The sequence below is a fragment of the Phodopus roborovskii genome, unplaced genomic scaffold (genome assembly GCF_943737965.1).
Source record: "Phodopus roborovskii unplaced genomic scaffold, PHOROB, whole genome shotgun sequence".
In the NCBI taxonomy this organism is placed as follows: Eukaryota; Metazoa; Chordata; class Mammalia; order Rodentia; family Cricetidae; genus Phodopus; species Phodopus roborovskii.
The window spans coordinates 23,208,322-23,222,810 of record NW_026126416.1 but is presented as its reverse complement, the minus strand read 5'-3'; the positions used below and the strand labels follow the sequence as shown (position 1 = coordinate 23,222,810).

At 52.0% G+C, this 14,489-nt stretch overlaps 1 protein-coding gene across 3 annotated transcripts; it reads right to left on the bottom strand.

The window, feature by feature from the left end:
• Positions 1 to 1,115: 1,115 nt before the first annotated feature.
• Lzts3 (leucine zipper tumor suppressor family member 3) lies at positions 1,116 to 11,596 on the bottom strand. 3 transcript variants are annotated; one of them, XM_051183373.1, is made up of 5 exons: positions 11,461 to 11,596; positions 6,170 to 6,332; positions 5,222 to 5,698; positions 4,022 to 4,873; positions 1,116 to 3,674 (listed from the first exon to the last, which is right to left on the bottom strand). In XM_051183373.1, exons 2-5 carry the CDS (start codon positions 6,239 to 6,241, stop codon positions 2,976 to 2,978), a joined length of 2,100 nt encoding a protein of 699 aa, XP_051039330.1. In that variant the 5' UTR covers positions 6,242 to 6,332; positions 11,461 to 11,596; the 3' UTR covers positions 1,116 to 2,975. The 3 variants fall into 3 exon arrangements, with proteins under 3 accessions (XP_051039330.1, XP_051039332.1, XP_051039331.1); XM_051183375.1 differs by having other exon boundaries at positions 4,085 to 4,873; XM_051183374.1 differs by having other exon boundaries at positions 11,465 to 11,580.
• Positions 11,597 to 14,489: the final 2,893 nt, after the last annotated feature.

Below are 14,489 nucleotides of genomic sequence, written 5' to 3'. Positions count from 1 at the left end.
CAGGGGACAAAGCCTTGATTGCTCCTGGGCAGCCATAATAGGCCAATTTCTCTTTGCCAAATACTGTTTCCTAATCTCCCCTGAAGTGAGAGGAGCTTATGGCCCAGCTCTAGCCACAGGACTGGAAGGGAATACTTATGGCATGGTTCTGGGAACTTTTGTTGGTGTTGGTGTGTGTGTGTGGGGGGGGGACAGTGGTCATCAGAAAGATATCAAATGTCTTTCTCAGTCACTCTCCTCCTTACTTTTGAGGCAGTGTCTCACAGATTCAGGTTCAGCTATAAAGACTGGCTACTGAAATCCAGGGACCAACCTGTATTCTGGTGGCCCCTGTGCTGGGGTTACAGACATAGACCAAGGGCCTTGCCTTGATGTGGGTGCTGGAAATCCAAGCTCAGGTTCACATGCCCATATAGCAGGCACTTAATTGATTGAGCCATTTCCTTGCCCACAGAAAAACTTTTTTAAAAATCAGTATTTGTTAATTTTCTTTGTTTGACACACTATGTAGACCAGGCTGGCCTCCAACCCAGAAATCTGCCTATCTCTGTCTCCTGAGTGCTGGAATTAAAGGTGTGTGCTATCTCAGAAAAACTTCAATCCCACCCCCACCCTCCACCCCCTCAAGGCAGGGTTTTTCTGTGTACCAAACAGCCCTGGCTGTCCAGGAACTAGCTCTGAAGACCAGGCTGGCCTCGAACTCAGAGATCTGCCTGCCTCTGCCTCCCAAGCTCTGGGATTAAAGGCAAATGCCACCAATGCCCAGCTTCACTGTGTGGTGTTTTAAGTGACTACAGGCTGCACTAACTGTCTCATATCACCTGCCTTCTAGACAGCAGCTTACTGTACAGCTCCTGAGCTAGAGCCAGCTGGTAACACTGCTAACTGCCTGAGCTGAAGAGAAAACCTCCCCAACTCCCCACCCCCATTGGTAGGAAAGGTAGAACCATGATTGCTGGACAAACATGGAAGCTTTGAGCTTTGAGCCAGTCTCTTTGCCTAGCACAACAAGGTCCTCTGGTCCCATGCCTCCTCTGGAGACGGTTTGTTCCAGCTTTGCCTACGCCCCCAAGCCTTACCTCCCATACTTGCAAAGATACAAGCTGGCCACAGAATGCCATTTAAGAGGCTTCTCCAATTTATTTCTTTGGGAAAGGAAAATGAAAAGTCTTTCCATCACATATGGTAGATATATATATATATTTATATTTATATATTTATATATAATTTATTTTGTGATTGGACATTCCAAAGCTGTTCATACTTTTTTCTCTCCCCCCATTTCTACTTTGTTTTGTGTTAGTGCCTTATCCCAGTCTCTGTGGACCAGGCTCTGGGTCTGGAGCAGGTGCAGTGAGGGATTTGAGGAGTGGGCAGTGGTTGTCAGAGCGGCCTTCAATTAAGGTCAAAAACCTGTTGAGGACCACCCAGAAGGAGCTGTGCAGAGGGCTGGCGGCCACAAACAGGGCACTCCTGTTTTTGAGGGGGTGTGCACAGCTTGTTAAACAGTCACCAGTCGTGGGAGGAGGCTGGTCAGGGGTTGAGGGACTTACTCACAGCAGTTACCAACCCTCTCCATCCAGACCCCAAAATTCCATCTTGGAGCTGGAAGAGGGAGTGAAAAAGAGAAATACAAGGACTGAGGGCCAAGTCTCCTCTGATTGTTATTGCTGGTGAATTGGAAATTTACTTTCTTAAAAGAGAAATTAGAATTTCCCTGCCTGCCTTGGGGAGATAGACTCTGAGAGATCCTAGATAAGGAAGTGACATTGACTGTCCCAACCCATACCAGCCATCCTTTCCCGGACAAATGAGCCAACTCAAGAGTCTGACAAGCAACCAGAGGGTGATCCTCAAAGGTTAGCCTTGTTCTTCAGGGGCAGTCATATCCAACCCTGACTGGCCCCCTTAAAACAAGGGGCCCAGGCTCAGACTTGGGCCAGTGGAGCTGGGGAGTGAGCAGTGCACCAAAAATCAAGCAGAGCGCTCTGCTGGGAGAAACGGTGAGACTTGGAAGAAAAGGCAGCCTGGGAAGATGATGTGAGTGTGAAAGCAGGTGGCTGGGGGAGACAGGGAGGGAAAACACAAGACAGCAGACATCCATCTGACCTCCGAAATAGGGCAAACAATACCTAAGAGGCAGGTAGCACTTCATAGCTATAATTAGAGCTGAACAGTGAGCCTGAGAATGGTGGGGTCAACCAAGCGGCAGGGGAATATAACCTTGTATGATCCTGGCCAGAGGCTGAGGGTGGGGCAAAGAAGCCTTCAGGTGATCCTTTCCAGGAATAGGAAGGTGGATCTACCCTGGTACTGAGCTTCCAACCCCAACTCTCCCCTCCCTCAATACACACAGAGGGACACATGCTCAGGACTAGTCTAGGCTCTAAAGCCTGAGCCAAAGATACCTTGCTGGGGGTTGGGTAGGTAGCCCTCTTAACCACAGGCAGGCCATCTGCTCCTACTTCTGCTATCTGCTTGGGGAAGGAGAACACCACATGAAGGAGAGAGACCAGGAGCCTAGGGTCTGTCAGCATTGGTAGACCCATGCAGGCTCCTTCAGGCTGTGTGGCCTAGGAGGAGAGTACAGACAGTAGCACTGGACACTGGGTGGCCAGCAACGGTGGCCCAAGATCCGGGAAGGAGGCTGGGGTACTTCCTGGCAAGGCAAGCCTGCTGCCTCCATCTCCAACAAGGGGCTTCCCAGAAAAGGAGCATGCTCCCTGCACCTGGGACCTCACCCCCAAGCCCTCCCCCAGACTCTCCTTAGCAGGAGGATCTGGGGTGGCTACCCACAAAGGCAGTGCTGGAGCTGCATGGACGGGGATAAGGGACCGGTCACAGCTGCTTTGAGAACCTCTTTGGTCTGGGGATATGCAGCACACATGGGAAAAGGAAATGGATGGAAGGGGACACTGGTGACTCCGACCTTCAGACTGGGCACTTGTCTGAAGGCTGTGCACACAGATAGAGGATCAGATTTCTGTGGACTCGATGCGCTCAAGGCGGGAGGGAGTCCAGGCTTTCTTCTCCTCGCCATGCTGCGGAGTAGGCGTGCTGGCACCCCCTGCTGCCCCACGCTCCCTAAGTCGCCGCTCCAGCTGCTGGTTGCGCTGGTACATCTCCACATAACTCAGCTGGAGCTGCTTCTGGTACTCAATGACCTTCTCCTTCTCCTCCAACCATACCCGGCGCTCTTCTGCAAAGCTGGCGCCCTGGCGCTCCCGGGCGCGCCGCTCGGCAGCCAGCTCCGCCTGCAGCCTCCCGACCTCCCTGCGCAGGGCCCGGGTCCCACCCTCTCCCCCAGCATCCACTTCCCCATCAACAGAAACTAGGGAAGCAGCAGCTGCTACCCCAGCCTGCCTGCGCATCTTGGCCTCATCACTCTCACAGGAAGCCAGTGCCTCTTGTGGCTCGGCCAGGTCCACAGGGGTCAGTGCAGGCTTGATGCAGGCAGTGGGCAGCTCGCCTTCACTCAGCTCCAGGCTGGCTTGTTTGCTGCCAAAGGAGTCCCTTAAGCTGATCAGCTGCTCCTCCTTCTCCCGGAGTGAGGCCCTACCCTCCCGAAGCTGTGAGCGCAGACCCACGATCTCACTCAACTTCTGCGACACATCAGCCTGGGAGTCCTTCAGTTGCTGCTTCAGGAGGGAAATCTCACCGGCCTTCTGGCACACCTGGACAGGGGCAGGTGGAAGCAGAAACCAGGGTAAAGGCAGAGCCAAGGGAGTAAGTAAAGGCTTACCTCAACCCAGCTCCCAGATCTAGCCCCAGAGGCATTGGGGCTTCCCCTGGACTCAGGCTCAGCCCCCCAGGAGGTTCCCTGCCTTACTCCTTGCCTTGCGACTCATCGGATCTGATACAGCCCAAGGGCAGCCTCTGTTCTCACAGTCACTCTGGACTGATTTCGTCCTACTCTTTTCACAACTCCCCCCCATCCACCCCCCCACTACACAGTAGCAAAAGTTGCTGCTCTGGGGTCTCCAGAGGAAGAGAGGGAAGATCTAAGCCCCCCAGCCCGCACCTCCCACTTAGTTTCCTCCATCCGGGGCAGGAAGTCGGCCTGCTCCTTCTGGCAGGCGGCCACCTTGTCCTCTAGCTCCTCCCGCTGCCTCATCAGCTGGGCTGCCTCCTCCTGCAGCTGCTTCTTGTCCTGCTGTAGCCGCAGCACTTGCAGCTGGAGACCCTGCTGAGCACGCTGGGCGCGGCGGGCCACCTGCTGCAGCTTCCCATTGCAGCCCTGCCGGAGCTCAGTTAGCTCACGTTCCCATGCCTTCTGCCGCTCCTCCAACACCTGGGCCACTGCCGCCTCACTCTGTTCCAGGCTGCGCCGCAGGGCTGCCACCTCCTGCTCCTTCTCCCACAGCCGCTCCTCCAACTCCTGGATCAGTGCACTGGGCGAGGGTGGTGAACAGGCTGCAAAAGGCAGGCCCCCGCTCCCACCCTCCCCAGATCCCAGGTGGCCTGACCGCCCCATGGATGATGACGACCCACTCTTACTGGAGGCCCGCCCACTGTCAGAGGTCCCCAGATCTTGGTAACCTGACCCCCCACCGCTGCTGCTGCTATAACCAGCAGTGCCAATACGGTTGATCTGGCTGGTGGAAGCACTGAGGGGTGCCAGATGCTGGCTATAGCTGGGACTATAGGTAGGCAAGCTTGTGAGTGAGTTCCGGCCTGAGTCTGAGAGGCCACCCCCGCTCCCACCCGCTGGGGTCATGGTCCGAGACTTGTCCAGTCCGCCCTTGAGGCCAGCAGGGCCCTGTCGTCCCTCCGGGGTCCCATTGGTCTGTGGAGGACACAAGTTCTGCATTGAATGAAAGTTCTTGGGTACAACAGGCTTGAAGGCTGATGGCCGAACTAGTGGCTCTGAGCACTGCATAAAAGGAAGGGGGAAGAGGCATCAGACTGAGCTCATCCTTGGCCCCTCCCCTTCCTTATGTCCAAGACTTGTTCACAAGCTACCTCCTGCCCCTATTATAGATCTCCAAACCAAGTCTCCCCATCTGAGGCTCCACCTCAAGTCTCCCACACGCCATCTCTGTCCTGGACCCCCAAGTGAGACAGCCCCAGGATTGCCCTCCACAACTCCCACAATGGCTTTCATCCAGGCTCCCATATTCCCCCTAAGAAGCTCCACCCGTTATAACCTCGCCTCTTGACACCCCCCCACACACACACACTCTAAACCAGGCTATGAGGCGCTCAGGTCCTGGGGACTAACCTGGTCTAGCTTGCCAGAGGTGGTCAGGAGCTTGGGTGGGTGATTGGGTTCACGATATTGTGGAGGAGCCTTGTCGCTGCCTCCACTGCTGTTGCCGCCCCCACTGCCGCCCACCACATTACCACAGACATCTGTGTGGTCGCTGCCCCGCAGCTCGCCATTGAGGTAGAGAGAGTTGGCGAGAACCTTGTCCTCTGATGGGTAGCGGCCAGGTCTCTCCCTGCTGGCTCCACTACCGCCGCTTCTTGGACCAGGGAAACTGCCCTGGCTGCCCCCACCCCCTGTTCGAGTGCCCACGCTTTTCATAGGAAACTCCTGGGCATGGGTAACCCCACTACCCACACTGCCCATGGTCAGGCGGGGATCTGGGGGTCCAAGCTCAGAAGGCCGGGGGGCAAAGGCCAGGAGAGGGTCCCTCCCTGGATCAGCGCGCACAGGTAATGTCTCCAGCTTCGCCATGACTGAACCAGAAGGGCACTGTGGGCACAAGTGGGAAGGCAGCGAGGTCAGAATCCACCCCCAGCAGCAAGCAAGTCGGCCTGGGCCCCTTTGTCTGTGTGCCTTACAGTGGACGCCAGGGTAACCAGGCTCCCAAGGCACCTTCTCAGCTGGGCTCACTGCTTAAACCCACTCCACCCACGAGCCTCCCAGACTCAGCGACTTAACTGCGCTACAACACCCAGAGTTTAGTTTTCATTAGATTGACCCCGGGTCATGATTCCTATATTCCAGCTTCCTGGGCTGGAAACATGGGACTGGTTGTGGACAGCAGTACCTGAATCCAATAGGGAACCTGGGAGGTTAAAGGAGAGACACAATAACTCTATACAAAAACAAAAAAACAAAAAAAAAAAAAAAAAAACCTGACAACCTGGGGTCTTTCCCAGCCCCCGAGCTAAAATGGTAAATAAGGTGAAAGCTAACTACAGGAGAGACATCTTTCCTTACCTTTCCAAAGAGGTGGTGGGCTGGCGGGTCCTCAAGCTTGGGACCCTCCGAGGCCGAGTCTGCAGGGGCCATGTGGCTCACTGTGGAAATCCGGGCTAGGCCGGAACCAGCTGCGTGACTTTGGACTTGCCGACCAAGCCATCCCGTAGCACAGTTTTCTCCTCTGTGAAATGGGAAGAATTAAAAACCGAGCTGCCGCGCGCCAGGTGCCCGGAGGCGGCAGGCGAGGGAAAGAAGCCAGTCTTGGAGCTGGGTGGGCGGAGCTGCCGCTGAGGCCTGCGCCAAGGTCGCCGGTGGGCGCAGCCGTCGTTATGCAGACCGACGTACACGGGCTGCCGCTGCAGCAGGTGGCAAGGGAGCCTTCCCAGAGGTTTTCCTAAATTGGCCCCGTGAAGGACTGGCCCCAGAGTGCCCCACTCCCTGAGATAGTGCTCCACAGCAATCTGTAAAGTGGCAGAGACCGGGGCAGGGACACGGCACCAGCAGCCAGCTCCTCCCCCCCACCCCGGTTTCCCCCACAGGTGGGTGGAGGGGCGGGACTTGTGCAACCAGCGATGATGACCCCTGAGGATTCCAAGCCTGCTGAACCCTGCTAAGAATGCAGTACCACCAGGAAGAGTTTTGGATTAGCCATTCCTCCACACGCCCCTTCCCTTTGGACCTTGACCCCGTTCAGTTGACCATGAAGTCCTCTAAGCCAGTCTGTTGGGTGTGCTCTCCCTCAAAGCTTACCCACAGTAGGGGGAGCAAGGCCTCCTGCTCAAAGAGGCCTAGCTTGCTTCCTGGTTCTTTTGTCTCAAATCAGCACCTTGGAACACCTGTCCGGATATCTGTATAATATAGGTGGGCAGGGATACCAGGCAAATCCCAGCCACTGGCAGAGGCTCTAATAGCTCGAATATGTGTCAGTCATGAAAGAGGCATGCTTTTCAGGCCTGTAAACCCCAGAAAGCAGGCAGGGCAGCCTTTTTCCCTATTAAAGTTAAGAGGTCCATTGACTGCTCTGTAGACCTCCTTCTACCCAGATGCCTAATCCTAATGCTGCATCTTTCCTGTTGGGCTCCAAACCTAAGGAGGTTGACCACACATGTGCCCTTCAATTTTTTTTCTGGCCACAATATACTTTGTAGCTCTAGGTAGAGGGGTAAGTTCACTAGCAAGCTGGCCATCGACATTGTGGAAATTCATTCAGTGCCTATCCCCACAGGTGTGGAAAACAGCACAGTTGCCACCCTCCTCTTTTTGGCCATTCTGCGCCCATGTGCAGCCTGACACTGGGCATAGGAAGGACCTAGGGAAACGCTGAGGTGCAAGATGTACAAGTGTACCACCCCAAGAGTGAGGCCTCTTTGCATTTGTGCACTCAGCCTCTTTTGCCTTATCCTAGCTCCTGCTGCCTCCACTTGGGAGATGCTCTAGCCTGCTAGCTCTCAACCTTGAAACCCCCTCCCACCCTCTCTTATCCTCACTGAGTTCAATGTACAGAATAGCTGGGACTGGCAGGGTGAAGATTGAATGGCCTGAGGCGTGAAGCCAAGAGAGAGGCCCAGGCATGGTTACAGGAAGAACTGGCAAATCCTCATGCAGCTGGAGCTCAGGTGGAGGGAACATGAGAAGAGGCTAGGGCACCAGTGTGGGTGTGACATCATTAACATGACAGGGAGAGATTGCTTAGGCGAAATAGGTGTTTTTGAGAAGACCCAAAGATACCTTTCACAGGGTGGAAAGACTGAGATTGTTAGCACCCAAGAGTGGTGTGGGTGGGCCTAGCAGCAAGCAGGGCGGTAGTGCCCCTGTAAGTCTGGGAAGCGGTGTGGGTGCAGGACAACGTCCAAGAGACAGTGCCTGAAGGCCAGAATGGGGAGGGGAATTCAAAACAGGGGCACTAACCAGCCTAGGGCAAGCCCATGATCTCTTCTACTCAGGGTTCTGAAACAAAGCTTACAAATTCAAGGCCAGCCTGAGCAATTTAGTGAGACCCTGTCTTACAGCAGAATTAAAGTGATCCGTGATCGACTACTTCTCTACTAAGTGCAAGACCCTAGATTCGATCCCTAGTACAAACAAACAAACAAACAAACAATCAGGAAGAAGAGGAGGGTGAGAAGGAAGAAAGGCAGGGGGGAGCAGCCTGGGCTACTTGGGGGGAAATCACGTGATCTCAGAAATCTGATACAACTCTGACAACCAAGTGAGACTGCATCATAAAAAAATAAAGAAACAAAGCAAAAACGAGAGAGACAGGCAGGGAGGGGAAAAAGGAAAAAGAATACAAGGGCAGTTTCTAGTGTTGAAAGATAAAGGAAGGGCCCAGAAGGTAAGACTGGAACTGGAGAGTGCAGCCTGGACTAGCAGCTGAAAACATCACCGATGTCTATGTCAAGATGGTTTTAGAAAGTGGTGCAAGTCAAAGCAGACCAACAATGGGGATGGAAAGGTGCTGAGGAGAGATAGCCGAGTTCCCTGTTAAAAGAGGACAGCAGTTAAGAGTACTCGATGCTCTTCCAGAGGACCAGGGTTCAATCCCCAGCACCCACATGGCAGCTCACAACTGAAGTCACACCCTCAAATAGACAAATAATCTGAGCAAAATACCAATGTACATAAAATACAAATAAATAAAGTGAAAAAGGAAAAAATGGTTGGGAGGAAGAAGTCAAAGGAGGCCTAAGAAAGTTAGGAATCACGGGGGGTGGGGGAGTGGGGGGGGGTGGAGGCCGCACAAGAGTTTGAGGCCAGCCTGGCCCAGGACAGGCTCCAAAGCTACAGAGCTGTCCAAACAAAACAAAACAAAATGTTTGGAATCAAAGGACTTTTTATTTTTAAATTAACCCTAAAAGCTTGATGTGGTGGCACGAAGGCAGAGGCAGGGGGATCAAGAGCTCAAGGTCTGCCTTGAGTACAAACTGAGTTTGAGCCCAGTCTAGGCTACATTAGATCCTGTCTCAAAAAGAAAAAAAAAAAAAGGAAAAGTATAATAATAAACCAACAGACTAGGGAGATGGTTCAGTGAGTAAGAGCACCTGCTACATGAGCATGAGAACCTGAGTTTGAATCCCCAGCAGCCACATACAAAGCCAGAGTTGTGGCTGTGCCAGTGCCTGTAACCTCAGCACTATGGAGGGCAGAGAATGGAGGGTGGCTGAGATTTGCTCACTGCCAGCCTAATTCCAGGTTCAGAGTCCCAAGTGAATGAGGCAGAGAATGATGGAGCGGGACACCCACCATCCCTCTCTGTGCATGCATACATACACTTCACCAAAAGCCAAAATTCTGATAGGAATTAAAAATCTGATAGGAACACTTGGCCGGGCACTGGTGGCGCACGCCTTTAACCCCAGCACTTGGGAGGCACTGAAGGCAGATACCACCAGTGAGATACAGCAAGAGGACTAGCAAGGGAGCTGCACTAGAGGCTGGGGCGGAGGAGGGAGCACACAGCAGGAGTGACCATGTTGATTTTGAGTGACAGGGAATAACATGATGAATGTTTGGGAAGGCGCTTTATAAATAACTGCAGAGCACACTTCTTTCTGAGTTCCAAGGGAGGAGAATCAGACCAGTTTGGAGGTGGTCATGAGTCACTCTGCTTTATTCTTCCTCTGGATAGATCCTTGTCAAACTCAGATGTTTAGGGTCCTAGACTTTGTCCTGAGCCACCCTCCTCATGCTCCACATGAGGGCTACTCTGCAGTCAACTGGTAGGCAACTCCCATGGAGCTCCTTGCCATGAATCTAACCTGTCATAGTCAACCTCTTGGAACTATTCCCTGTCTTTTGCCTCTTCGAGCCTTGAGCTCCTGCAAATTCTTTCCTCAAAACCCAAATAGAGAGCTGGAAGAGCACAGAGAGGAATGTATTTCCCTGTAAGTAGGAACTGAGGGGAGAGGAAGGGCTGAGCTCCCTCTGTAGGCCAGGCTCCTGGACTAGCCGAGGTAACATAATAGACAAGGGCAGTTGAACAGCATCACTCTGGGATGATAGTCTGTTGCCTGAGCCTGTCTCTGTTTCTGTTCTATCAACTCTCAGTGCCTGTGATACTATAATACTAGTGGTCAAAGGGGCCAAATGAACTCTGTCTAAACCCTTCCTTCCGGGAGCAGGGCAATAGAGTTCTAGCAGCATCGGCTCCAGGTATAAATCACAGCTCAACTGATTAGGAATGGAACCTCATGCAGACTATTCCACCTCAGATTCTCACACTTACCTTACAGCAATTTAAAGAAGGAAACATGTGTCAAATGCCTGTTTTTCTTTCTGGCACCCACAACCAAGTAGAGCCTGTAGCTGAGTCCTTAAGGCCCCTCCTGATAGCCATCCCGTATTTCTCCTGACATGAGCTCTTCACTCCACATACAACCTATTCTCAGCTCTCTGCCCATGCTATATTCTTCTGGAACCAGTCCAAATACTCCTTCTCAGCTGAGCATCCTTGATACCCCAGGGTTCTTGGAGCACTTTGCTCAGGATGCCCCAGGGATATTTCACTGTGTAGCCTCCCCATAGAAAGCCTGTGTTACCTCAGGCCATAAAAGATGTCTTTAGGGATCTCTGGGCCCTGACATCAAGAAAATGCAAGGCATTTGGGATGTTGGTTATGAGCAATGCAAGTAGGAAATAAATTCAGACAGAGAAATAAGGAAGGGCTTCCAGGAAGGATTAAGGGAAGGGATTCAGGGAGCAGAACTTCTTGGTTGGGATGTAAGAGGGAGATCCATTTTCCCTTGGAAACATGGGCACTTGCAGGGGGAAAGGCCCATCCCCTGGATCAGGGCTGTGATGAAGCCAATGCTTAAGGGCTGAGGGTACTGACAGCACACCCCCACCCACCCGCTCACATAGGAGCCTGCCTCTGCTGTGCATGTGTGTATGTGTGTGTGTGTGTGTATGCGCGCGGGGGGGGGGTTGGGGGGTCGACATTCACTAACACACAGACCCTAGCCACAAATCTCTGCAAAGGTGCCACAGAGGTCTCTGCGGTTGGAGATATTCTACCCAAATCTTCCTCGGTCCCCACCAACGAGCGTGGCCCGGGGGGGGGGGGCGGGGTGCAGAGAGAAGAGGTGACATAATCCGGGCCGCACCCCCTCCGGCCGCCACCCCCCTCTCCCGCCCCGCCGGGTAAAGCGTCCATGACATCATCGGTCTCAACCCCCCAACTCCCGGTACCCTAGCAGCGGGACGCGCCCCCTCCCCAGCTTCCCACCGGCTAGAAGCGGCACGCGAAGCAGCGGGCATGGTGACCCGAGGAAGAACCTGGAGGGGCGCCCCGGCAGGCCTGTACCACTTACTCACTGCCTCAGAGTCCGGAGCAGAGGCTCAGACACCAGCGACAGCTGCCCCACTCTCTGGCGCAGCCCGAAGCCCGCCCCACTGGGCGCGCGGCGCGGCCCGGCTCCGCTCTTGGCCCCTCCCGCCTCGCGCCCGCCCCGCCCACCAGCGGCTGCGGCAAACGCGGGCCCGCCCTCCGGCCACGCCCCCTGAAGCCGCCAATCCTGGACGGGGGCGGGACTCGGTGCCTTAACCCTTTTGGTCGCTGAGTGCTGGTCGGCCTGCCCCACAGGATTGGTGGCACTTGTTTGAGGGTGTTGGATTACTTGGGCCTGGAGTCATAGATAGTTGTAAACTGCCATATGGAGGCTGGGAATTGAACTCAGGTCCTTTGGGAGAGCTGTCAGTGCTCTTAACTTCTGAGCCATCTCTCCAGCCCCCTTTTATTTATTTTTTTTTAAGACAGGATTTCACTAGGTAGCCCTGGCTGCCTGCTAGTCTAAATTCACTGTGTATTCACCATGGCCCTGAAATCAGAGATCAGCTTTGCCTCTGCCTCTGGAGTGCTAGGTGAGTATAGTGTAATTCAGAGATAGTGTTAATCTATGTATGAAACCGTGGGTTCCAACCAGCACCACACAATCCCCTCTCTCACCCCCCAGGACAGGGCTTCTCTGTCTGTCCTGGAACTCTGGCCTTGAATTCACAGAGATCTGCCTGCCTCTGAATCCTCCCAAGTGTGGGGTTTAAAGGTGTCCACCATCACACCCAGTTCACATCCTTTTTTCTTTAAAGATTTGTGTATTTTATGTATACGAACACTTTGTCTGCATGTACATCTGCATACCAGAATATGGTACTAGACAGGTGTGAGCTGCCATGTGGTTCTGGGAATTGAACTCAGGACCTTTGGAAGAGCGGTGCTGTTAACCACTGAGCCATTTCTCCAGCCCCACATCCTCTTTTTTTTTTTTTTTTTTTGGCTGGATGATGGTGGTGCTTGCCTTTAATTCCAGCACTTGGGAGGCAGAGGCAGCCTGGTCACAGAGCAAGCTCTAGGACAGCCAGGGCTACACAGAGAAACTCTGTCTTGAAAAGCCAAAAAGAAAAAAATTAAAAAAAGTTGTTTTTTGCTTCTGCCAATTCTGTTTACTTGGTCTCGATATCACTGTCAATATTTAGGCTCTGAATTTTCTATTCCTTCTTTGGCCCCATCTGTCACATGGCCAATTTCTCAGAGGAAAGTTCTTCTAAGAGTCTGACCTATGTGAAAATGCTTTCCCAGACCCTTCCTTTTCACAGAATTCTCCCCATCTTTCATCCTTACCTCACTGGAAGTGGTGGCAGAGCTGGCCTATCAGTATAAAGCAAGTACTTTGCCTCATGCATTTAAGAATGTGTATTATCCTTTTAAAATTTATTATTGAGAGGGCTGGAGAGATGCTCAGGAGTTAAGAATGCTGCCTGTTCTTCCAGGTCCTGAGTTCAATTCCCAGCAACCACATGGTGGTGGCTTGCAACCATCTGTAATGAAGTCTGGTGCCCTCTTCTGGCCTGCAGGGAGGAATACATGCAGGGAGAACACTGTATATGTGATACATAAATAAATCTTTAAAAAATTGTTATTGATGAGTTTTTGAGTAAGAGTGGGTGTACCATAGCAGGTATGTGGGGTCAGAGGACAACTTTCAAAAGTCAGTTTTCTCCTTCCATCATGGCTTTGGGGAAAGAAACATAGGTTGTGTCCTAAGCACTTTTACCTGCTGGACATCTGCCCAGAGTTTTTCTTTATCCTCAGAACTCAAACATGTTGCTATTATGTATCTCAGAGGCACCATTTGTTAACTTTCTAGAAACCAAAGCTGTCTTTTCAACTTAAAAAAGTCATAATATGAAGGGTATGGTGGTTCATGCCTTTAATCCCAGATCTCTGAGAGTTTGAGGCCAGTCAAAGCAAATTCCAGGACAGCCAGGGCTGTTTTACACAGAGAAACCCAGTCTTGAAAAACCGAAACCAGCCAGGCACTGTGGCACACGCCTTTAATCCTAGCACTCAGAATGCAGAGGCAGGTGGGTGGACCTTGTGAATTTGAGGTCATCTGATCTACAAAGTGAGTTCTAGGACAGTTACATAGAGAAACCCTGTCTCAAAAGACCAAAAGAGAAAAAAAGAAGAAGAAAAAAGAAAAAGAGAAAAGAAAAACACCCCCCCATCCACAAAAGTCCATAATACAATGTTGTCATTCTGTGAACAGATTCTAGGGCCCCACCAAAACTGCTGCACTAAATGCCCACTGTCAAATAAATTGGGTCTCTGCACCCAGGGCAAGCTCTTATGTGAAGTTTTTCTTAGCCATCACAAATTTAATTTTCAACAAAGTCGCCAAGAAGATTTGACTCTGCTCACTTCATTTTCCTGTTGTCCTATTCTATTACACCTCTATCTTCATTTCAAATGACTCTCTTTACAGTTCTCTGTCCCTATTTCATGGAAAATGTAGTATCGTCTCTTATGAGCAATACGAACCACCAAGGAGGATGTGTTAACTCCAGTACTCAGGTGGCTGATGCAGGAAGACTGCTGAGAGTTTGAGGCCAGTCTCAGTCACAAAGTGAAAGTCTGTTTCAGTCTTTTCTTTGAGATAGGGTTTCTCTGTGTAGCCCTAGCTGTCCTGAAACTCACTCCATAGACCAGGCTGTCCTGGAACTCAGAGATACTCTGCCTCCCAAGTGCTGGGATTAAAAGTGTGTACCACCACCACCTGGCAAAAACAAGTTTCAAAACAACTAAGCCATTCACAGATGTGTGTGGTGGCACACAGCTATAGTCCAAGCTACTGAGGAGTTTGAGGTGGAAAGACAATTTAAGCCTACAAACTGTAAATCGTCGAGGATGACACAGTAAGACTCCACCTAAAAAAAAAAAGTCAATTAATCAGGGGCTGGAAAGATAGCTCAGTAGTTAAGAGAATCAGCCAGCTGCTCTTCCAGAAGACCCACTCCTCTGGAGGTTTGAGTCCCTGCATCTACATGACAGCTTACAACCACC